The sequence below is a fragment of the Scyliorhinus torazame genome, chromosome 2 (assembly GCF_047496885.1).
Source record: "Scyliorhinus torazame isolate Kashiwa2021f chromosome 2, sScyTor2.1, whole genome shotgun sequence".
Lineage (NCBI taxonomy): Eukaryota > Metazoa > Chordata > Chondrichthyes > Carcharhiniformes > Scyliorhinidae > Scyliorhinus > Scyliorhinus torazame.
Genome location: NC_092708.1, coordinates 194,956,014 through 194,979,837, shown reverse-complemented (window position 1 = coordinate 194,979,837; position 23,824 = coordinate 194,956,014). Strand labels below are relative to the sequence as shown.

Genomic DNA, 23,824 nt, shown 5'->3' with positions numbered 1-23,824 from the left:
TCAGGTGAGCTTTCTGGAGTACGATCAGACGAGGTGTCAACTCCCTCCCTCTCTGGTGTACGGTCAGGCGAGGTGCCGACTTCCTCTCTGGGGTACAGTCAGACGAGGTGCCAACCTCTCCCCCTTTCTGGGTTCAGTCAGGTGAGGTGCCGACTCTCTTGCCAAAGTATGGTCAGAGAAGGTTCCAACTCTCTGGGGTATGATCAAGCGACCTACTGACTCTTGATCCCCCTCTCCAGATTAACGTCAGGCGAGGTGCTAGCTTTTTCCCTCTCTTCTAGAGCATGTTCAGGTGAGGTGCTGACTCCATGGGAGAGATGGAATGGGAAATGGGGATGAAATAAGAATAGTAGGGAAAAATTCAATAACCTATAATAAAGGATGTGATAACAAGGCATTTAATGGTAAAATTGGGCAGAGTCAACATGGATTTACACATGCTTAGCAAACCTGTTGGGAGTTTCTTTGAGGATGTAACAAGCAGAATAGACAAGAGGGAACCAGTGGATGTGGCATATTTAGATTTTCAGAAAGCTTTTGATAAGGTCAGACGCAAAAGTTGGCAAATAAAATTGGAATACTTAGTTTGGCAGGCTGTGACGAGGGAGGTAAAGGATCAATGCTTCGGCCCCAGCTAGTCACAATCTATATCAATGATTTGGATCTGGGGTTTAAGGTAATATTTCCAGGTTTGCAGATGATACAAAACTAGGTGGAAGTGAGAGCGGTGAGGAGGATGCAAAGACACATGAAGGAGATTTGGTGTCCTTGATCACGAGTCGTTGAAGGCTAATATGCAGATACAGCGAACAATTAAGACGACAAATGGATTGGCCTTTATTACAAGATTTGAGTATTGGAGTAAAAATGTCTTCCTGAAAGCCTTGGTGAGACCTCACCTGGAATAGTGTGTGCAGTTTTGGTATCCTTACCCAAGGAAAGCTGTACTTGCCACAGGCGGAGTAGAAAAGTTCACTAAATTAAATCCTGGGACGGTGAGATCATCCTACGAGGGACGATTAAATAGCGTGGGTCTTTATTCTCCGAAGTTTGAAAGAATGAGGGATAATCTCATTCAAACACCCATACTTATTACAGGGCTTAACAGGACAGATGCAGGAAGGGTGATTCCCCTGGCTGGGGGTGTCCAGAACCAGAAGACTCAGTCTCAGAATAAAGGTCAGGCCATTTAGGACTGAGATGAGGACAAGTTCCTTCACAGAGAGTAGTAAAGAGCAGCACGGTGGCTCAGTGGATAGCACTGCTGCCTCATGGCGCCGAGGTCCCAAGTTTAATCGCAGCTCTGGTCACTGTCCGTGTGAAGTTTGCACATTCTTCCAGTGTTTGCGTGGGTTTCGCCCCCACAACCCAAAGATGTGCAGGGTAGGTGGATTGGCACGCTAAATTGCCCCTTAATTGGAAAAAATTAATTGGATATTCTAAATTTTTTTAAAAACATAGAGGGTAGTAAATATTTGGAATTCTCTGTTCCAGAGGGTTGCGGAGGCTCAGTCATTGAGTATGTGCAAGATGGTGGAGTTTGCACATTCTCTCCGTGTCTGCGTGGGTTTCACCCCACAACCCAAAAATGTGGTTAGATGGATTGGCCACGCTAAATTGCCTCTTATTGGAAAAAAAAATAATTGGGTACTCTAAATTTAAATAAAAAAGAGAATGTGCAAGATGGAGATCGATAGATTTCTACATATTAAAAATATCAAGGGAAGGGCTGCACGGTGGCGGTGGTTAGCACTGCTGCCTATGGCGTTGAGGATCCGGTTTTGACCCCCAGTCCCAGGTCATGGTCTGTGTGGAGTTTGCACATTCTCCCTGTGTCTACGTGGGTCTCACTCCCACAACCCAAAGATGTGCAGGTTAGGTGGATTGGCCACACTAAATTGTTCCTTAATTGGAAAAAAAAATAATTGGATACTTCTAAATGTTTTTTTTAAAACATTAAGGGATATAGAAATAGTGCAGGAATATGGGGTTGAAGTTGAAGATCAGCCATGATCTCAATGAATGGTGGAGTGGGCTCTAACAAGTGAATTGTCTGCACCTGCACTTATTTGTTATGTTCTTAAGATGGGGATGGCATGGGCATGTTATGACATGGGTGAAATAAAAGGGATAAGTATGGCATGAGACAGATGGCATGGGAAATATGAAATAAAATGTAATGGGGATTTAAGGAAATAAAGTTGCAATAAATATACTAATTTTGTCACAAATGCTTTTGCAGGTGTCTGATATAATTATCCTGTTGAGGTTCAAAAGATTGAGCTCTCATTTTCTCAGAAAGGGTAATCAAGCCATAATTCCTTTACTAAGAAATTAAAACATTGCTATTTTTCCATGCAACATTGCTGAAGATGAAAGTTAATGTAACTCAACTTTATGGAACAAAAACTTCCTGTGGTAAAATAAACTTGTATTGTACCGAACAACCATGTGGCAGTAAACATAATACACTATAATTTTTTTTGTTATTACATTGAGAAGCTCTTCAATGACCTTCACATCCCGTGGGGCCGTGGGGTTTGGGGACATTGGGAAGGAATTCAGAGTCAAATCTAACTGGGGAGGAGGGGGAAAAATGAAGGAAGAGAAGAGAGGAAAATTTTGGAAAGTGCAAGGAATGGGAGTTGTGTCTCTTTCCCTTGTAGGATGCATTTGGGGTGAATCGGTAATGAGACAGCTATGGGTGATTACTTAGTGGATGGAAAGATTTGCCCATCAGAGGTCTATATTGCATTTAGCAGCAACAGGAAACCATAGGAACATAGGGACAGGAGTAGGCTACACAGTCCCTCAAACCTGTTCCGTTATTCAATGAGATATGGTTGACCTGTATCTTAACTCCCATCCTTGGCTTGCGATCTCAGATTTAAAAAGAAAAGTGTTGCCTAATTTCTCTCCTGCAGGGCTCAGCTCTAAACTAAAGCCGGGATTAAATCAAACCCGAAAAGGGCAATCACTGAAAGCTCCGAAAGAGGTACTAGAAAGAAAGGCTGCTGAATCATCAAATCTTACAACACAGGAGGCTATTCAGCCCATCAGCTTTTTCAAAGAGCTCTCCAACTTGTCCCACTCCTACCCTTTCCCAGTAGCTTTACAAATGTTAACTTTTCAAACCTATTACTGAATCTACTGGGAGCAGCACGGTGGCGCAGTGGTTAGCACTGCTGCCTCACAGTGCGGAGGACCCGGGTTCGATCCCGACCTCAGTCACTGTCCATGTGGAGTTTGCGCATTCTCCCCGTGTCTGCGTGGGTCTCACCCCCACAAACCAAAAATGTACAGTGTAGGTGGATTGGCCACACTAAATTGTCCCTCAACTGGAAAAAAAATGAATTGGGCAACTTTAAAAAAAAATTTTTTTTAAACTTACTGTATCTATTGGCTTTTGCCATCATCTTTTCAGGCAGTGTATTCCAGGTCATAGCAATTCGCTGCCTTCGAAAATTCTCCTCTCCTCTCTGGTTCTTTTGCCAATTATTTTAAATCTCCCCCTCAAACCCTTCCGTCATTCTCTTCCACGATGTCCCTCGAATCACACCCCTTTTTGGCTGCACCAAAAACCGCTATGCGGCTCGCGTGTCAAGTCCTGCCTGACAACTTCCTCAACCTGGAATAATGATCTCCTTTTACACAACACTTGTATATTTAACACTGAACGCCACCTGATTGGTGAACTCATCTTTTCACTCTCCTCCACGTCGTGAACCCTCATATTATTGGCTGTGGTATGTTCACTTAATTTAGACAGCCAAGATGCCATAACATTTAAGAGTTACAGGTGAATTATCAGATTCAGATTTCTTGGTGCTCTTTACAATGATTTAAAGTAATTACTGAGGATTGGATACTACATAGCATCCTGCCAGATTCAAAAGGGAATCAGGATTGATAACTGTGTCATTTTTAACTGGAGTAATAAAATATTGTACTACAAAGAACATTCAAGTTCTGCAACAGAATAGTGCAAAAGGGCCAAGAGCGATGACTTAACATTGTAGCATTGTAAAACCCCTCGCAAAATACCTATCCAGCAGATGCCAGTTCTGAAGTATTAATTATTTTGAGATACCTGCTTGGTCCCATTTCTTTCCAAACATATCAGGAATCCAATAATCTGTAAAGAAAGAGAATATAGATTTCATAAGACATGGTGGAACAGTGTAGTTACATATTTCAGAAGAAAAGCTGCAACAGAGATATTTTAGGTTTGAATTTATGATGCAAACCAAGTTGAATTCAAGGAGCTGAATTTATTTTCCAAGAGTAAGTCAGATACATCAACCCCAATTTTAAACATAAAAATGAGTCACAATCTATATGTTCCAGAAGCGCTTGATGAAGTCTCTTATAATAGACTACAAGGTAAAGTCAAAGCTCATGGAATTGAGGGCAAGTTATTGACCTCGTTAGCAGGTTAGTTGAATGTCCGGGCACCGGGTAGGAATAATTGGCAGGATGTGACTATTGGCATAATGCATGGATCTGCGTTGGGTCCCTCACTGTATTTATTAACAGCATAAATGATGGTGAAGTGACCCATATATCTATGTTTGCTGATGACATAGGTGGCATGGTGGCACAATGGTTAGAACTGCTGCCTCACAGCTCCAGGGACCCAGGTTCAATTCCGGCCTCGGGTGTCTGTCTGTGTGGAGTCTCACTTCCTCCCCGTTTCTGCATGGATTTCCTCAGTGTGCTCCGGTTCCTCCCACAGTCCAAAGATGTGCAGGTTAGGTGGATTGGCCATGCTAAAAGCTGGGTGCAATTAAATTTATGTTTTCCGCCTACAATAAAACTGAAGAACAAGAACTCTTATTTAGATGCTACCTTTAATAGAAAATAACTTCCCAGGGTGCTCCACAAAAGCATTATAAAGCACAATTTGGCAATTTCACTATTAAGTCAATAATAATAGGGCTGATGCCAAAAGCTGGGTCAATAGGTAGGTTTTAAGAGCACTTAAATGGAGGAAAGAAAGTTAGAGAGGAGGAATTTCCAGAGCTCAGGGCCAAGGTAGCTGAAGGCACGTCCACCGATGGTGACTGTATAACATATGCAAGTTCTGATGCACCAGAGCATGCAATGAAGAATGCACTCATTGAAATCAAGTTCACGGATAAAGGGTCAAGACCATTAAATTAATCTGAAAGAGTACGCCACTATTGCAATGCTTCAACAACAATGAATGCCACAATTTTCTGCCTGGGATTAACACTTTTCCAATTCTTTTTTTTAATCATGATGCAGTTGGAACTGTCTGGTCAGTAACTCCCAATTAGGAACTTGCTATTCGTTGCTTTAAACGACATGTATACACAGCATTCATCACATTGCAATGAAGAAGAAAATGGTCAAATCAAACAACATTCATCAACACTTAAGGAAATATAGCTTACAGGAATGAAGGAAGTTTCTTCATGGGCCACAGAGGGGTACTTTCAGTTATAGAACGCAGTATATACTGACCTCTGAACATTCTTTTCTCCACACCCGTCAATATATGAAGTGCGGATGTTTCAGACCTGCAACCCCCAAAGTAATAGCAATCATGTTACATGAGGTTTAATGCTCCTCACTTAAGCATTCAGTGTGGAGGGCATGTTTGGGCTGAGTATAGGAAGCAGTAAACTGGAAAGCATCAAATATTGGAAATTTGATAATCTGCCCCAACTGAACTGCCCACATGTCAACGAAGCTTCCTGAATAACAGGAAACCACGAACATTTAGCCTTGGAGTTTTGTGGACAGAAAAACAAAGAAACAATAACTTTCAACTATTAAAGTTCAGGAGAGGCCAGCATTTGAGCAATCAGGTCTTCAGCTGACATAGATAAGCAGGGAGAGGCAATATTAGAGATGGGGGAAAAGGGGGAATGAAAGGAAAATGTGAATACGGCAAGGACAACTTGCATTGTCAGGGCGTTAATAAAGAAAGAAATCTCAGGGCATTTCACAGAACTCTTAAGCTGCAGGAGGAGCCTTAAGCTGCAGGAGGAGCCATCGTGTCTGCACCGGTTCTCCAAATATGCATCATGACTTAGTGCCATTCCCCTGCCTTTTCCCTGTACCCCTGCACATCATTGTTTCTACTCAAATGATCTTGAATGTCTCGACTGAACCTCCACCACACTTCCAGGCAGAGCATTCTAAACCCGAACCCACTCGCTGTGTGAAAAGTATTTTTTCACATCACATTCGCTTATTTCGCAAATCACTTCAAATCGGTGCCTTCTCGTTCTCGATTCTTTTACGAGTGGGAACAGTTTCTCACTATCTACTCTGTCCAGCCCCTCAATTTTGAACATCTGTATCAAATATCCTTTTGGCCTTCTTCTCTCGAAGGAGAACAGTCGCAACCTCTCCAATCTATTCTCATAACTGAAGTTTCTCATCCCTGGGAGCATTCTTGTAAACCTTTTCTGCACTCTCTTCAATGCGTTCACACCCTTCCTACAATGTGACACAAAACTGTACACAATACTCCAGCTGAAGTCTAACTAGACTCTTAAACAAGTTCAACATAACCTACTTGGCTCTTTAAACAAGTTCAACATAACCTACTTGGCTCTTGTACACTATGCTCCTTTTAATAAAGCAAACCGGTTTACGTTATTAACTAATCTTTCCATCTGCCCTGCTACCTTTTTAAAAAATTTAGAGTACCCATTTATTTTTTCCAATTAGGGGGCAATTTAGCGTGACCAATCCACCCATCCTGCACATCTTTGGGTTGTGGGGGTGAAACCCACGCAGACACGGGGAGAACATGCAAACTCCACACGGACAGTGACCCAGGGCCGGGATCTGAACCTGGGTCCTCAGCGCCATCGGCAGCAATGCTAACCACTGTGCCGCCCCTGCCGTGCTACCTTGAATGACTTATGCACGTATACACCGAGGTCCCTCTGCTCCTGCACATCCTTTAGAGTTGTACCCCTTATTTTATATAATTTCTCTCATGTTCTTCCAACCAAAATGAATCACCTCACAAATTTCCAACCTGAACTTCATTTGCTACCTATTTGCCCACTTCACTAACTTTTCCATGTCCTTTTGAAGTACTATACTGCCTTCCTCACAGTTTACAATGCTCCCAAGATTTGTATGATTCGCAAACTTTGAAAATATCTTCCGGACGTCATCTAAATCATTAATATATAATTAGGAAAAGTAAGGGTCCCAATAATGGCCCCTGGGGAACTCCGCAAGAAATCTTCCTCCAGCCTGAAAAATATCCTTTGACCATTACTCAATTTCCTATTGCTCAGCCAATTCTATATCCACGTTGCTACTGCCAATTTAATACAATGGAATACCAGACACTAAGTCAAAGGAGTTCTCAAAAGGCACAAATTCGAATGGTTCTGCACACATCTAGTTCAACCATGCATCACTAGCTCCTGCTGCATGTCAAGGCTTTCCTCTGCTCTGACAAAACCAATTATTCCAGGATGATCCTAGTGATCAAAGATAATCCCTAGCACAAAATGACACATGTTGAGGTGACTTTCAGAACTACCTTTTTCCTTTGCATTTCTCAAAATACAGATTTATTGTAAAATGCATCTTCCAAGAGCTCTACGGAGAAAGTTACAGAAATATTTATCTCTGCATACAGTGCAGATTCATACATCAAAGTTAGACGGGGTTTACACTACAATTGCAGCATCTATGCAAAGTGAAAATACTGCATCAAACTGAAGCTACAACATAAACAAATCTGAACTTTCCAATGAAGAATTTAAAATATTTTTATACGTATTTCAGTTTTTCAGAGTAGCAGCTCAAATGTATCTGGTATTTACAAACAAGTCTGTGTCTTATTTGCAACGGTTTTTACATGAGCCCCCCCCCCCCCGCCCCCCCACTCATTGGTAGTTTAGTTCCGCTCTGTAGTGTGGCCGTCTACCCTGGGTGCTGGGTGCCACGTATTGTTCTCCGCTTCTTTCTGCTGGGGCTTTTAGTTTTTATTGTTTGGGGGGGGGGGGGGGCGCTATGTGGCCCTTCTCCTCCTCCCCTTGTCCCCATGCATCGTTTTGTGCTTCCCTTTTGTTCCCTCCCCTCCACCCTTTCCGTCTGTGCCTTCCCTTGTCTTCCTCCCTCTCTTTCCCCCACCCCCCACTCTTCCTAGTCGCTGTTAGCCTTGAATAGGTTTTTGGAACAGGCTGAAGAACGGCCCCCACGCTTTGTGGAAGCCCTCGCCGACCCTCGGATGGTGTACTTGATCTTCTCTAAGTGACGAAATTCTGCCAGGTCTGCCAGCCAGTCCTGCAGCTGAAGGTGGTGCTGCTGATCGCCGGCCGAGCAGGATTCTCCGGTATGCGATTAGGGATGCAAAAGCCAGGTGTCGGCCCTCTTACCCACATGAAGATCTGGCTGGTTCGATACCCCGAAGACAGCACTCTTGGACACGGCTCCATCCTCACCCCCACAACCTTGGATATCGCCTTGAAGAAGGCTGTCCAGAACCCGACTGGTCTGGGGCAGGTCCAGAACATGTGGGCGTGGTTGGCCAGGCCTCCCTGTTAAAATCCACACTGATCTTCATCCCCAAAGCCTACTATTTCCAAAAAGTAGACAAAATGAAATGATTATGGCGTTTGTATGTGTTTGTGGGGGGGGGGGGGGGGGGGGGGGGGGGGGGGGGGGGGGGGGGGGGGGGGGGGGGGGGGGGGGGGGGGGGGGGGAGAAGAGGGAAGAGAGACCCAGAGGATCCCTAAGTCGAACCTGCAAAGGAGGAAAAACGTGGGCGGTCTAGCCTTGCCAAATCTACAGTACAACCACGGGGCGGCCATAGCCGAGAGGTTGAGGGGATGGATACGAGAACCAAACATGGAATGGTGAAGAGACCTCCTGCACTGGAACGGCCCTGCGAGCACTCGCCACGGCAGCGCTCCCATCCCCCTCACAACAAAGAATACATCCAGCCAGTGGTGGTAGCCACTTGAAGATGTGGAATCAAATGAGGCAGCACTTTGGTCTCAATGGGATGTCCGTTTCCCCCCCCCCCCCCCAAAACACACACAAACGCCATAATCATTTTGTCTACTTTGTGGAAATAGTAGGCTTTGGGATGAAGATCAGTGTGGATTTTAACAGGAAGAGGAACCTTGGCAGTACGTTCATTTTGATTGTCTGCACTCTCCCCACCAGGGAAATGCGGGAGTGTTTCCCATCTCTGTAGGTCCTTTTTACTTACTCCGCCAGACTGGTCAGGTTCCACTTGTGGATCTGTGTCCAGTCATGAGCTATCTGGATCCCAGGCAGCGGAATTTGTTGAGGGCTAGTTTGAATGGTAGACCTTCCAAGCTCTGTCCCCCCCCCTCTTGTTTGTGTTCACCGGGAATTTTTCGCTCTTGCCCAGCTGAATTTGTAGCCCGAGAAGGCTCCGAACACTCTCAGAAGTTGCATGATTGCTTTCAGGCCAATCTGTGGGTCCGAGACATAGAGCAGGCATCAATCGCCAGTGGTTCGATTGTCAGGATGAACAAGAGCGGAGACAGTGGGCATCCCCGCCTTGTGCCTCTGTGCAGCTGGAAATATTCAGAGCTGGTGGTGTTGTTTCGAAGGCTCGCCTTGGAGGCGTTTGTACAGGAGTTTTTACTCACGAGGTGAATCCTGTCCCCAGCCCAAACCACTCCAGTATCTTGATGAGGTACTTCATTCGACTCTGTTGAAGGCCTGTTCTACGTCCAGGGAGACGATCACCTCTGGTTTTCTCTCCCCGTGTGGGGTCATTATTACATTCAGCAGCCACCTGATGTTCACAGTTAGCTGCCTACCATTGACAAAGTCCTCTGTTACACCTCCAGTACGCAGTTCTACAGTCTCTTGGCCAGGACTTTCACGAGTATCTTCGAGTCTACATTCAACAGTCAAATGAGTCTATATGATCCACAGTCCGCCAGCTCCTCGTCTTATTTAGGTATCAGTGATATCATGGCCTGTGTTACCGTAGGAGGCAAGGTGCCCCTCGCTAGTGAGTCTGCGAGCATGTCCTGCAGGTGTGGGGCCAGGGCTGATGCAAATTTCTTACAGAGGTCCCCAGGGAATCCGTCAGGTCCCGGCACCTTCCCACCTGCATGGAGCTTGCATAATCTCTCCCAAGCCTATTGGTGCTTCCAGCTCCCCCCCGCCTTTCGTCTTCCATACTGGCATGTCCAATCCATCGAGAAACCGTTTCATCTCCACATCCCCGTCGGGTGGTTCGGAGGTGTACAGCTCTCGGTAAAAGGTCTCAAACGCTCGGTTCGGTTGACCTCTTTTTATTCGATTACCAGTCTACCTGTGCTATCCTTGGTCCGTAACCGCCCTTGTCGCAGTGAATCTCGTCCTCTTACTAATCAATATGGCTATTCCCCTAGCCCTCGTCCCGTAGCGTAAAAGGTACGTCTGTTAACCCTTCCTTAGTCCTCTCCCTCAGGTGTTCACACTGCAGGAAGATTATTCGGCTTTCAGGCTTCTTAGGTGGGGGAAGACTCTGGTTTTCTTCACCAGGCCGTTAAGTCCCTTGACATTCCAGGTGATAATCCTTATAGTGGTTTCCCTTTGTTAGGGGGCCGTCCAAAATGGCGGTGGTCACAGTTCTCCTCATGAGGCCGGGCCCCTGCGCTTTGGGGTTACCCTTTGTCCAGGGGGCACCCAAAATGGCCGGCAACTATGTATACGCCACGTGGGTATGCCCCTGCACTCCGGGGTCTCCCTTAGTTTAGGGACGCTCTGAAGTAGCTGCTTGCGGCGCCATCTTGGTTCTTCAGCCTGTTCCTTACTCGCCAAAGCCCATACGAAACCCAACTCCTTTTTCCTGCTCTGTTCCTCCCCTCCCAAAACCCCCTTTCCCTGCGTCCCCTTCCTAGTCTCCCAGTGCTTTCCCCTTTCCCGCCACTGTGCCATACCGTCTCCTCCTCCTGCTGGCCTTGTTCTGCATTACAAACCAGCTGTCTAGCCCACTGAGCTAAACCAGCCCTGATCAACAAGGCAGCACAGTCCCTCGCAAACATGCACACTGTCCAATGAGTCTTTCCCTGCACAACTCTCATCGTTGTCGTGTCTGTCCTTTGTCCAGGCCGTTGGTTCTGACTAACCCATTTGCTTACTCCGGGGAGTTAAAGTAGTGTTCTTTTTTTTGGTGTGTGACCCAGGCCTAGCTGGGAACAGCATACCGAAATGTACCCGGTTCTTGTACAGGGCCGATTTCGCCTGGTTAACCTCGGCCCTGTGTTTTGCTAGATCTGCCCCAATGTCCTGGTAGATTCTGATTTTGTGTCCTTCCCAGGTGTTTGCTTTTGTCTGGTGTGCCCACCGCATGATCCTCTCACAGTCCTGTTATCCGTGGAGCTTTGCGATAATCGCCCTCAGCTGCTCCCAGCCTTAGGTTTCGGTCTGAGCGACCTGTGCGCTCTGGGGGTTTGGAGAAGCTGTCTCTCCCGATTAAGCTGCCCAGCATTTGGGCAATGTAGTCCGTCGGGTCTTTGCCCTTGATACCTTCCAGCAGGCCCACGATCCTAGGTGGATTGGCTATGCTAAATTGCCCTTTGTGTCCAAAAAAGGTTAGGTGGGGTTATGGGGACAGGGTGGAGGTATGGGCTTAGGTAGGGTGCTCTTTCCAAGGGCCGGTGCAGACTCTATGGGCCGAATGGTCTCCTTCTGTACTGTAAATTCTATGATTCTATGAATCCGGATATTTTGTCGTTGGGACCTGTTCTTCTGGTCCTCGACTTTCCTCCTTAAGTTCCCCTGGACCGCCACCAACCTTTTTACTTCTGCCTCCAGGGTGACGACTCTGTCACTGATCCGTTGAGGCCTTATCCAGGTCGAGGATCGTCCTCTCCTGAGTCGCCACTTTCTTCCCCAGACCATCGATCGTCTTCTGCATGGTGGCCATCGCCTCTGCCACCGTTACATTGACCGCCACCTGGATTTCTATCCTGATCACCTCCTTCATGGCAGTCAACTCCTTCATCAGGAAGCTCTTCCGGCTTGGGTGGGGGGGGGGGGCTGATGCTCAGGTCACTGGCCGGGGCCCCTTCGTCTCATGGGTCCGCCGTCTCGTCCACCTGCTGGCCGTGGCTCTTTCCGCCGCTCCTGCCATCTCGGCCCCTTGAGCTCCCGTTTGCTGGCATCTTTTCTCGGGTGCCCTCCGTTTGCTGTTGAGGGATTTTGTTTTTCATTTGAATTTTGGGCAAAATTCGACTAAGTGCCTTTTTTTGTCCTGCTTTGGAGGAGAGCCACCCGATGTGCGTCTGCTCAACACATCACCATCACCGAAAGTCTCAAGATTATATCTTTTTTTAAAAAGTGGAATTAGAAATATTTGTTTGTGAAACTTGGATGTACTGATCGCTTTGACAAATTCAGGATGGATCAAAGCATTTGCAACCGTCATTGATTTATCACCATTCAGTCACTGTCGCTGGGTCAACATCCTGGAACTCCCTCCCTAACAGCATTGTGGGTGTACCTACAGCACATGGACTGCAGCAGGTCAAGAAGGCAACTCACGACCAGCTTAGAGGGCAATTAGAAATGGGCAATAAATGCTGACTGAGCCAGCAGTGCCCACATCCCATGAAATATTTTTTGAACGTAGATTTGAAATGTAGTCACTGTTTGCTTGGCTATTCTTGATTATCACTAATTCTACAAGCACATTTTAAACGTCCAAGCCAAGAGAAAATACACATTGGTATCTTCATTTAAGCCTATTTTTTGACCACTCTAAAATAACTCAGCTGGCAATTATGCCAAGATGTGGTTCTTCCAGCTAACTTTTGTTAACGCGGGAAGTGTGGGGGACTCAGGTTAATGGACACACAGTCCTACCCCTCAAACATTCCAGTGAGAGTGAGTGAGAGACAGAATTGTGACAGAAGAGGTGCAGGGTAGGTGGATTGGCCATGCTAAATTGCCCCTTAATTGGGAAAACAAAATAAGTGCATACACTAAAAAAAAAATTTTAAGTAAAGTCCATCATAGATTAGTGTTTCTAGATCTCCCTCACAACAGTTTTTGTCCTAGTAATAACATAAGGCTAATATGCCAGGAGCTACTGGACAGTGATTACGAACATGAAAACTAGATGATTTTCTTTCCCTCCCTTGTCTGCGGCAAGAAAACTTGTGTCCCAAACACTTCCTTGACTCAGGATAGACAGGGTTAGTGGCGTAGGTCCCGAAAGTCAGCCAGTTGGCAAAAGTGGCTCCTAACACATTTACCTTAATGGCATTCGAACATCTAGATTTTCAAGTAATTGAAAAATACAAAGATAAAGTGACAGTGTCATTGATTCACTATTCAAAACATGTTAAAAACATTAATATATACTGTAAACAGTCCATGACAGTTTGGGTGGAAATACATGCCATGCAACAGAACAGAGATATTTGGAAAAACTGCATAGGTTTCTGGTGTGGCACTGTGGACAGGCACAACCATCTGCAGAGACATTCCACAATAAAATAAGTCCTAATTCATCATAAAATCATATCTCCAGTAGCCACAAGATGGTGCAGGTGAGCTGAGGAACTATGCCCACTTCAACCTCATTACCTGGCAAGGCAAATTAAAACCTCCAGTCCTTTACACAGAACAAGGAGGAACTTTGCATTCTTAAATACAGCTCTCAAGCACAAAGACCAGCATACAAATAGAGGCATATAAGCATATGATTTAATTACATGATACCACACCCAAGATTGAGGCGGCTGCGACGACTGGACAGCCTGATTCCACCACTTCTCCCAGTGAATCCCACTTGCAAACATATTCAGCAGAAAGATACTCTGAGAGATACCCCAAATTAACTTGACAGAGAGAAAGATCAGCTAAAGTCACAAGTAACGATGAAGCGATCATGAGGATGATAAACCAGATACTGCATTGTTCCCATATTTCACACAATCAAGCTAAAAACCTACAATGTCTTATGTTGCAATACTTAAATTATATGCTATAACAATGAATCATTCACGGTCAATAAAAATGTTACTTAGCAATATTTTAAGCACAAGTATATTTTCTTTATAATTCATGTGTTTATATTTGTTCTCAGGATATGGATGCTGCTAACAGAATCAGCATTTACTACTTGCACAAGGGAAAAGCCTGAACAGTTCTCATCTTTGCTGTTTCACACATAGATTCTCAGCATCACTTGGCAGGACAAGGTCACCAACTCAAGCGTTGTTAGTGCCATCAGCATACATTCATTGCTATGCCAACACCATCTACACTGTCTCGGCTACATTCATTGTATGGATGACGGCTGGGTGCCACTGTCCAAACCTAATTTCTCCTGAGAAGGTCAGGGAGGGAGGAGTCTTATTCTTGGACCACTGCAGTCCATGCCGTGAAGGTACTTGGAGTTAAGATTTTGACCCAACAACCATGAAGGAACGGCAATATACGAGCCCAAGTTGACCCTCATGTACAAATCAAATAAGAGATTTTATTCGTCCATAGAACCAAATTATGAACAGATTTTGAGTGACAAACATTGTTACAGTAAATGTATGAAGGGAAATCAATAGTTACTTGCTGCACATACTGAATTCTCATCAATAAAGTCTTCCCTGTCTATGATCATGATCCTTTGCATTAAAATCTGAAAGATTTGAAGTTTCAGAGCATCAGAAAACTCGACCTGAATCTGTGTCTACATTAAACAAACCACTTACACGCCCATAGATTACCTTGACAGCATATACATGGGTTTAGAAAATTCAATTACTCAATGGCCAAAACATTTTAATGCTTTGATGATGATGTACTATTATTTTGAGGCTATACTTTTAGAGATACATTACAATACATTCAGAAGTGGAAATCCTCTCATCTTCACTGAATAAAAGATATGCGGTGACTTAATTATCATATGCAACCCAAGACTTTCTATCTATGTACAGGATTAACAGAGCTCCAAATGCATTTAGAACCAGAGAAATGATACAGGACAGATGGGGGCCATTCGGCCTATCTTTTAAAATAAATTTAGAGTACCCAATTCATTTTTCCAATTAAGGGGCAATTTAGCGTGGCCAATCCACCTACCTTGCACATCTTTGGGTTGTGGGGGTGAAACCCACACAGACATGGGGAGAATATATAAACATTCTCAGACAGTGACCCAGGGCCGGGATTTGAACCTGGGTCCTCAGCGCTGCAGTCCCAGTGCTAACCATTGCGCCACATGCCGCCCTCATTCGGCCTATCTTGTCCATGCCGACCCAAAGACACCCAGATGCCATTTCTAACCCCATCTTCCTGCACACGGCCCATAGCCCTGCAGCTCACTGCACTTAAGGTACAGATCCAGGTACTTGAGTTTAGGGTCTCTGCCGTCACCAACAGGCAGCAAATTCCAGATATCCACTACCCTCTGCATAAACGTTTTTCCTCGTGTCCCTCGAATCCTTCTGTCACAAGCAAAATTTCAGCATTGTCCCAATCTCTTCTGTTAATGGCCCCAATTTCCAAATTTATTTGCAGGGGAGGCTGTTTATAGTAAACAAAAACGTGGTAAATGTGCATCAACACATGAAACGAACAGGGACATTTATGTAGTACAACAAAATGCAAATTTCATAAACACAGACATAAAGGTCTACAGTATTAAAGAGCCCTTCGGCCCATTGCATCCAGATCAGTCAAAGGCAACTACCTCAGTATTCTAATCCCATTTTCCAGCACTTGGCCCATAGCCTTGTATGCCTTGACGTCCCAAGTGCACATCTAAATACTACTTAAATATTGAGGATTCCACCACCCTTTCAGGCAGCAAGTTCCAGACTCCTACCATTCTCTCGGTGAAAAAGCTTTTTTTCACATCCCCTCGAAATCTCCTGCCCCTTACCTTAAATTTGTGCCCTCTGGTCATTGATCCCTCCACCAAGGGGAAAGGTTTCTTCCTGTCGCATCTATCCATGCCCCTCATAATTTTATACATCTCAATCATATCCCTCCTCAGTCTACTTTGCTCCAAGGAAAACCCAATCATTCTTCAGAACTAAAACTCTCCAGCCCAGGCAAGGTAAATCTCCTTTAACCTACTTGTTGACAAGACAAGAATGGTACATTTAATATCATGAAAATTGGGATGTGTAGGCAGTTCAAAACCTTGTCGGCATCCTTGACCCCAAGGCCACATGCCATTTTCATCACCCGCACTGCCTACAAAACATTGTCCAACTAGACTGCTCGGCTAGATCTCAATCTCATCTACTGTTGAAACCCTCATTTGTGTCATTGTTGCTTCCAGACTCAACAATCCCACTGCTTTCCTGACCAACCTTTCACCTTCCACCCTAAACTTCAGTTTGTCGATTCCACTGGCTGCATCCTAAAGCACAAGTTTAGTTAACCCATCTCACCCATGTTCGTTGACTTACAGCAGTGGTGCCCAGACCAGCAGTGCTATAACATTAAATTTCCCCTTGTTTTCAAATCTCTCCACAGCATCACCCTTCCCTACTTCTGTAACCATCCCAGCCCAGCAACCTGCCAAGATCTTTCTATGAAAAGTATTCTATCCTCGAATCCCTAATATGTATCACCCAACCACTGATGGCCCATGGTCTAAGCTCTGGAATTTACTCCCTAAATCTCCCGGTCTCTCTTCCTTTACAACTCTGTTAAAAACTCACCTCTTTGACCCAACTTTTGGTCACCTAATATCTAGTTATGTTGCTTGGTGCCAATATTGTTTTTGAAAATGCTCCTGCAGAAGATCTTGGGCATGCTCGGCTACTTTTAAAAGCAACATAAATCCAAATCATTCTTCCACACAAACACCATATGCACACATCCTCCTATCTTTTCCGCAGATTCAAATGTGCAGCACTTGATCAAAAGACTCACTTCATATCTTCAAACAAGGAATTAGAACCTTTGTGTTGTTTTCACCGTGCATCAGATATGATTTGATTGCATCCCTCAATTCCTATGATTTCTCAAATAGACTGTGGCCAGGTGTACAATATCTCTCAATGTTTAAGGTGATCGCTAAACCAACAGACTCACCTTGCAGCTGCATTCCCCAATGTCACAGAGAATATTTTTTATGCTCTATTTAACATCTCCATCCTTGCCACTCCCTGTGATGTGCCGATATGGGTTGAATCGAGTCGCTTGCTATTTGGCCAGCATAGAATCATAGAATTTACAGTGCAGAAGGAGGCCATTTGGCCCATCGTGTCAGCGCCGGCTCTTTGAAAGAGCACCCTACCCAAGCCCATACCCCCACCCTATCCCCATAACCCAGTAACCCCACCCAACACTAAGGGCAATTTTGGACACTCAGGGCAATTTAGCATGGCCAATCCACCTAACCCGCACATCTTTGGACTGTGGGAGGAAACCGGAGCACCCGGAGGAAACCCACGCACACACGGGGAGAACGTGCAGACTCCGCACAGACAGCGACCCCCCAAGCCGGGAATCGAACCTGGGACCCTGGAGCTGTGAAGCAATTATGCTAACCAGTATGCTACCGTGCTGCCCACTTTGGGAGCTAGAGCTTCCAACTTTACACACTTGGTCCCTGGCACTTGTCGCAAGGTTTTGATTTAAAATGCAGGCACATGGGAAGTCTTCAGGTGATACAATTAATTGTGTGGTTTATAAGGAGGATGAAGTATGGCCAGGTGGTCAGAAAAGTGACAGCTTAAACTAAATCCAGAGGATTGCAAGGTAATGCATTTGGAAGGGCAAACAAACCAATGGAATACACAAAAAATGGTAGCATACTGAGAAGTGTAGAGGAACAGAGGCATTATGGGAATTAAGAAAGCAGAAAATATGCATTATTTTATGAAAAATTAAATGAAAATCGCTTATTGTCACAAGTAGGCTTCAAATGAAGTTACTGTGAAAAGCCCCTAGTCGCCACATTCCGGCGCCTGTTCGGGGAGGCATGTACGGGAAGAGGCTGAGGCATAGAATATCAGAGCTGGGAGATTATGCTAGAATATAAAACATTTGTGAGGTTACAGCAAGAATGCTTCTTAGTGTGCTGGTCACTGGATTCAAGGAATATTCCATAAAATCCCTACAGTGCAGGAGGAGGCCATTCAGCCCATCAGGTTTGCACCGACTAACTGAAAGAGCACCCTACCTGGGCCCACTCCCTCGCTGTATCCCCATAACCCAGTAACCCCACCTAACCTTTTGGACCCCAAGGGGCAATTTAGCATGGCTAATTCACCTAACCTGCACATCTTTGGACTGTGGGAGGAAACTGAAGAACCCAGAGGAAACCCATGCAGACACGGGGAAAAACTCCACACAGTCACTTAAGGTCAGAATTGAACCAGGTCTCTGCCGCTGTGAGGCAGCAGTGCTAACCACTGTCCCACCGTATACCCCCAATAATGTGATCACACTAGGCGAGGTGGTGGCGTAGTGGTATTGTCGCTGGACTAGTAATCCAGAGACCCAGGATAATAATCTGGGGACCTGGGTTCAAATCTCATCATGACAGGTGGTGGAATTTAAACTCAATAAAATATCTGGAATTAAAAGTCTAATGATGACCATGAACCCATTGTCGATTGTCGTAAAACCCATCTGGTTCACTAATGTGCTTTGGGAAAGGAGATCTGCCGTCCTTACCTGGTCTGGCCTACATGTGACTCCAGAACCACAACAATGTGGGTGACTCTTAAATGCCCCTGAAATGGCCCAGCAAGCCACTAAATTCACAAAAAGGAATGAAACCGGACGGACCACCCAGCATAGCCTGACATAGTCATACTTACAGAATCATACTTTACAGACAATGTCCCAGACACCACTATCACCATTCCTGGGTATGCTCTGTCCCACCGGCAGGACAGACCCAGCAACGGTGGCGGGAGTTGCCCTGGGAGTCCTCAACATTGACTCTGGATCTAAGCTCTGCAGTCCTGTCACATCCAGCCGTGAATGGTGGTGGACAATTAAACAACTCACTGGAGGAGGAGGCTTCACAAATATCCCCATCCTCAATGATGGAGGAGCCCAGCACATGTACAAAAGACAAGGCTGAGGCATGCGCAACAATCTTCAGCCAGAAATGCCGAGTGGATGATCTATCTTGGTGTGTCCTGTACACAAGAAACAGGACAAATCCAACACAGCCAATTACCGCGCTATCAGTCTACTCTCCATCATCAGCAAAGTAATGGAAGGAGTCATCAACAGTGCTATCAAGTGACACTTACTCAGCAATAACCTGCTCACGGACGCTCAGTTTGGGTTCCGCCAGGGTTGCTCGGCTCTGACCTCATTACAGCCTCGGTTCAAACATGGACAAAAGTGCTGAATGCCAGAGGTGAGGTGAGAGTGACTGCCTTTGACATCAAGGCAGCATTTGACAGAGTATGGCATCAAGGAGCCATAGCTAAACAGGAATCAATGGGAATCAGGGGGGAAACTCCCTGCTGGTTGGAGTCATACCTGGCACAAAGGAAGATGGTTGTGGTGGTTGGAAGTCAATCATCTCAGCTCCAGGACATCATTGCAGGAGTTCTTCTGTTAGTGTCCTAGGCGCAACCATCTTCAGCTGCTTCATCAATGACTTCCCTTTCATCACAAGCTCAGAAGTGGGGATGACTGCGGATTACTGCACAATGTTCAGCACCATTCGCGACTCCTCAGATAATGAAACAGTCCGTGTCCGAATGCAGCAAGACCTGGACAATATCCAGGCTTGCCCTGACAAGTGGCAAGTTACATTCGCGCCACACAGATGGCAGCAATGACATACAAGAGAGGATCTAATCATCGGCCCTTGACATTCAATGGCATTACCATCGCTGAATCCCCCACAATCAACATCCTGGGGTTACCATTGGCCAGAAACTGAACTGGACTAGCCATATTAAAACTACGGCTACCAGGGCAGGTCAAAGGCTGGGAATCCTACGGCGAATAACTCACCTCATGATCCCCAAAAGCATGTTCACCATCTACAATTCACAAGTCAGGAGTGTAATAGAATACTCTGACTTGCCTGGATGAGTACAGCTCCAACAACACTCAAGAAGCTCAACACCATCCAGGACAAAGCAGCCCACTTGATTGTTCCTCCTGCCACAAACATTCAAACCCTCCACCATTGACGAACAGTGGCAGCCCCGTGGGACTAGGCGGGGATATCCTATGTCCCACCTGCTGTTTGTGTACTCGCGATTGAGTCGTTGGCCATCGCGCTAAGAGGGCAGCACGGTGGCTCAGTGGGTTAGCACTGCAGCCTCACGGCGTCGAGGTCCCAGGTTCGATCCCGGCTCTGGGTCACTGTCCGTGTGGAGTTTGCACATTCTCCCTGTGTTTGCATGGGTTTCACTCCTTCAACCCGGTAGCATAGTGATGAGCACAATTGCTTCACAGCTCTAGGGTCCCAGGTTCGATTCCCGGCTTGGGTCACTGTTTGTGCGGAGTCTGCACATTCTCCCAGTGTGTGTGTGTGGGTTTCCTCCGGGTGCTCCGGTTTCCTCCCACTGTCCAAAGATGTGCAGGTTAGGTGAATTGGCAATGCTAAATTGCCCTTCGTGTCCAAAATTGCCCTTAGTGTTGGGTGGGGTTACTGGGTTATGGGGATAGGGTGGAGGTGTGCGGTTGGGTAGGGTGCTCTTTCCAAGAGCCGGTGCAGACTCGATGGGCCGAATGGCCTCCTTCTGCACTGTAAATTCTATGAAAAAAAACCAAAAATGTGCAAGCTAAGTGGATTGGCCACGCTAAATTGCCACTTAATTGGAAAAAATGAATGGAGTACTCTAAATTTTTTTTTAAAAAAAGAAGTTTGGGGGTATGGAAAGGGATAGTTTGGGGGTGGGGGTGGGCTAAGAACATAGGGTGTCCTTATATATGTGGTGTCTCGGCCGGGTTTGGGGCAGGGGTGGGGGGGCTGCCATTCCGTAGGACAAGGACTCACATCCGATACCTGGGGGTGCAGGTTGCTCGAGATTGGGGGGGGGGGGGGGGGGGGGGGGGGGGGCTCCGTAGGTACAACATTTCTAGTTTGGTGGGGAGGGTGAAAGCTGATCTGCCAAGGTGGGAAGGTCTCCCTCGGTCACTGACGGGTCGGGTACAGGCGGTTAAAATGAACGTGTTGCCACGATTTCTGTTTATTTTCCAATGCCTGACGATTTTCCTGCCAACGGCATATTTTAGAGAGATTGAAGGAATGATTACCTCGTTCATATGGGCTGGTTTAGCTGGCTTGTAATGCAGAACAAGGCAGCACTGCGGGTTCAATTCCCGTACGGGCCTCCCAGAACAGGCGCTGGAATGTGGTGACTAGGGGCTTTTCACAGTAACTTAATTGAAGCCTACTTGTGACAATAAGCGATTATTATTATTATATGGGGAGGGAAGATGGCCAGAGTTAGAAAGGTGCTGCTACAGAGGGGAAGACAGGCAGGGGTTTGGGTCTTCCAAAGCTGATGTATTATTACTGGGCGGCGAATGTGGAGAAGGTGTGGAGCTGGGTCAAGGGGGTTGATTTCCAGTGGGTCAGAATGGAGGAGAGTTTGTGTAGGGGATCGGGATTGAAGGCGCTAGCAACAGCGCCACTCCCGATGGCCCCAGGGAAATACTCAGGGAGTCCAGTAATGAAAGCTTCATTGGGAATTTGGAGGCAGTTTTGCCAACACTTCGGGTTGGGGGCAGGGTCAAGGGAAATGCCAATTCGGGGGAACCATCAGATTTTAGCCAGGAAAGTGGGATGGAAATTTTCAGAGATGGGAGGTGAAGGGGAATAAGACACAAAAAGATTTGTTTCTTGGGGGTCGGTTTGCAGGATTGAAGGAGCTGGGAGTGAAGTATGGGCTAGAGCAGGGGGAAATGTTTAGATACATGCAGGTTCGAGATTTTGTCAGGAAGGAGATACAGAGCTTTGCGGTGGAGCCGGCCTCCACATTGCTGGAGGGGGTGCTGACGACAGGGGGACTGGAGAAGGGGGTAGTGTCGGCGATTTACAGGGCAATTTTGGAAGAGGAGAAGGCACCGCTGGAAGGGATCAAAGCAAAGTGGGAGGAAGAGTTGGGAGAGGGTATAGAGGGGGGTTCTGGTGTGAAGTGCTCCGGGCAGTGAACGCCTCCACCTCGTGCGCGAGGTTGGGGCCGATACAGCTGAAGGTGGTATATACAGCACACCTCACAAGGGCGAGGATGAGCCGGCTCTTTGAGGGGGTAGAAGATGTGTGAGCGTTGCAGGGGGGGCCCCGCAAATCAAGTTCATATGTTTTGGTCCTGTCCAAAGCTGGAGGATTACTGGAAGGAGGTTTTTAGGGTAATCTCTAAAGTGGTGCACATGAAACTGGACCCTGGCCCTCAGGAGGCCATATTCGGAGTGTCATACCAGCCGGGTTGGAAACGGGTGCGGAGGCAGAAATTGTAGCCTTCGCCTTGTTGATCGCCCGAAGGCGGAACCTGTTAGGATGGAGAGCAACCTCTCCACTCTGTGCTCTGGCAAGGCGGGGGGACCTGCTGGAATTCTTAACTCTTGAGAAGGTCAAGTTTGAACTGAGGCGAAGGATGTAGGGGTTCTACAATTCATGGATGTTATTCATTGTGCACATTCAAGAATTGGATTACATTGAACATTAGGGGGGGGGCGGGACTGTATTTGTTAATGGTGACTATGGATGATCCCTGATTTCCTTTTGTTATTTGTTTATGTTAACATGCGGGCAGTTGTTTGGGGGTTGGTGGGAGGATGGGATTGTTGTTGTTGATGATATGGGGATTGACATTGTATTCATTACTGCTTTGTGTTTATTGTTGGTAGGTGTAAATTTGGGAGAAAATGTGAAAAAGGAGAATAAAAATGTTTGGGAACAGTGGCAGCCATGTGTACCATCGACAAGATGCACTGCAGTAACTGACCAAGGTTCCTTAGGCAGCACCTTCCAAACCTATGACCACTACCATCTGGAGGACAAAAGCAGCAGATACCTGGGAACCACCACCCTTACTTGGAAATATATCACCGTTCCTCCACTGTCGCTGGGTAACTCCCTCCCCAGCAGCACAGTGGGTGTACCTACACCTCAAGGACTGCAGCGGTTCAAGAAGCCAACTCACCACCACCTTCTGAATGCCAACTAGGATGCTCAATAAATGCTGGCCTAACCAGCGATAAATACATTTGAAAAACAAAATAAATAAAAATAATACGGAAAAGGCTTATGAGGATGCTGCCAGGACTGGAAAATGTTAGCTTCACGGAAAGGCTGGATATGGTTGGAGTTATTTGCTTTGGAACATGGGGGTTCAGGGAGATTTAATGTTGGCACATGAAATTATGAAGGGCGTAGGGCAGCATGGTGGCGCAGTGGTTAGCACTGCTGCCTCACGGCACCGAGGTCCCAGGTTCGATCCCAGCTCAGGGTCACTGTCCAAGTGGAGTCTGCACATTCTCCCCATGTTTGCGTGGGTTTCGCTTCCACAACCCAAAAAGATGTACAGGGTAGGTGGATTGGCCATGCTAAATTGCCGCCGAATTGGAAGAATGAATTGGGTACTCTAAATTTTTTTTTTTTTTTTAAATGAAGGGCCTTGATAGAATGGATAGGAAAAGCCATTTTCCTTGGCAGCAAGATCAATAATAGTGATTGGTAGAAATATTAGAGGGGAACAGAGAAATGTTTTAATGAAGAAAGGAGTACGGGTATGGCACTTACTGCCTGAAAGGGTGGTAAGCAGGGGCTGTTTAGCACAGGGCTAAATCGCTGGCTTTGTAAGCAGACCAAGGCAGGCCAGCAGCACGGTTCAATTCCCGTAACAGCCTCCCCGAACAGGCGCCGGATTGTGGCGACTAGGGGCTT

The 23,824-nt window shown here is 46.2% G+C and overlaps 1 protein-coding gene across 6 annotated transcripts in view; it reads right to left on the bottom strand.

Annotated features, from left to right (window-relative positions):
• LOC140394858 (double-stranded RNA-specific editase 1-like) overlaps window positions 1–23,824 on the bottom strand; it is a 424,458-nt gene that overhangs the window by 254,140 nt on the left and 146,494 nt on the right. For all 6 annotated transcript variants that reach the window (XM_072482047.1, XM_072482018.1, XM_072482024.1 and 3 more), the window contains one exon: window positions 4,091–4,135. Coding sequence is in view for 5 of the 6 variants with exons in the window: in XM_072482018.1 (XP_072338119.1) it covers window positions 4,091–4,135 (45 nt within the window). In the remaining variant the exon portion in view is untranslated. The remainder of the gene's footprint in view (window positions 1–4,090; window positions 4,136–23,824) is intronic.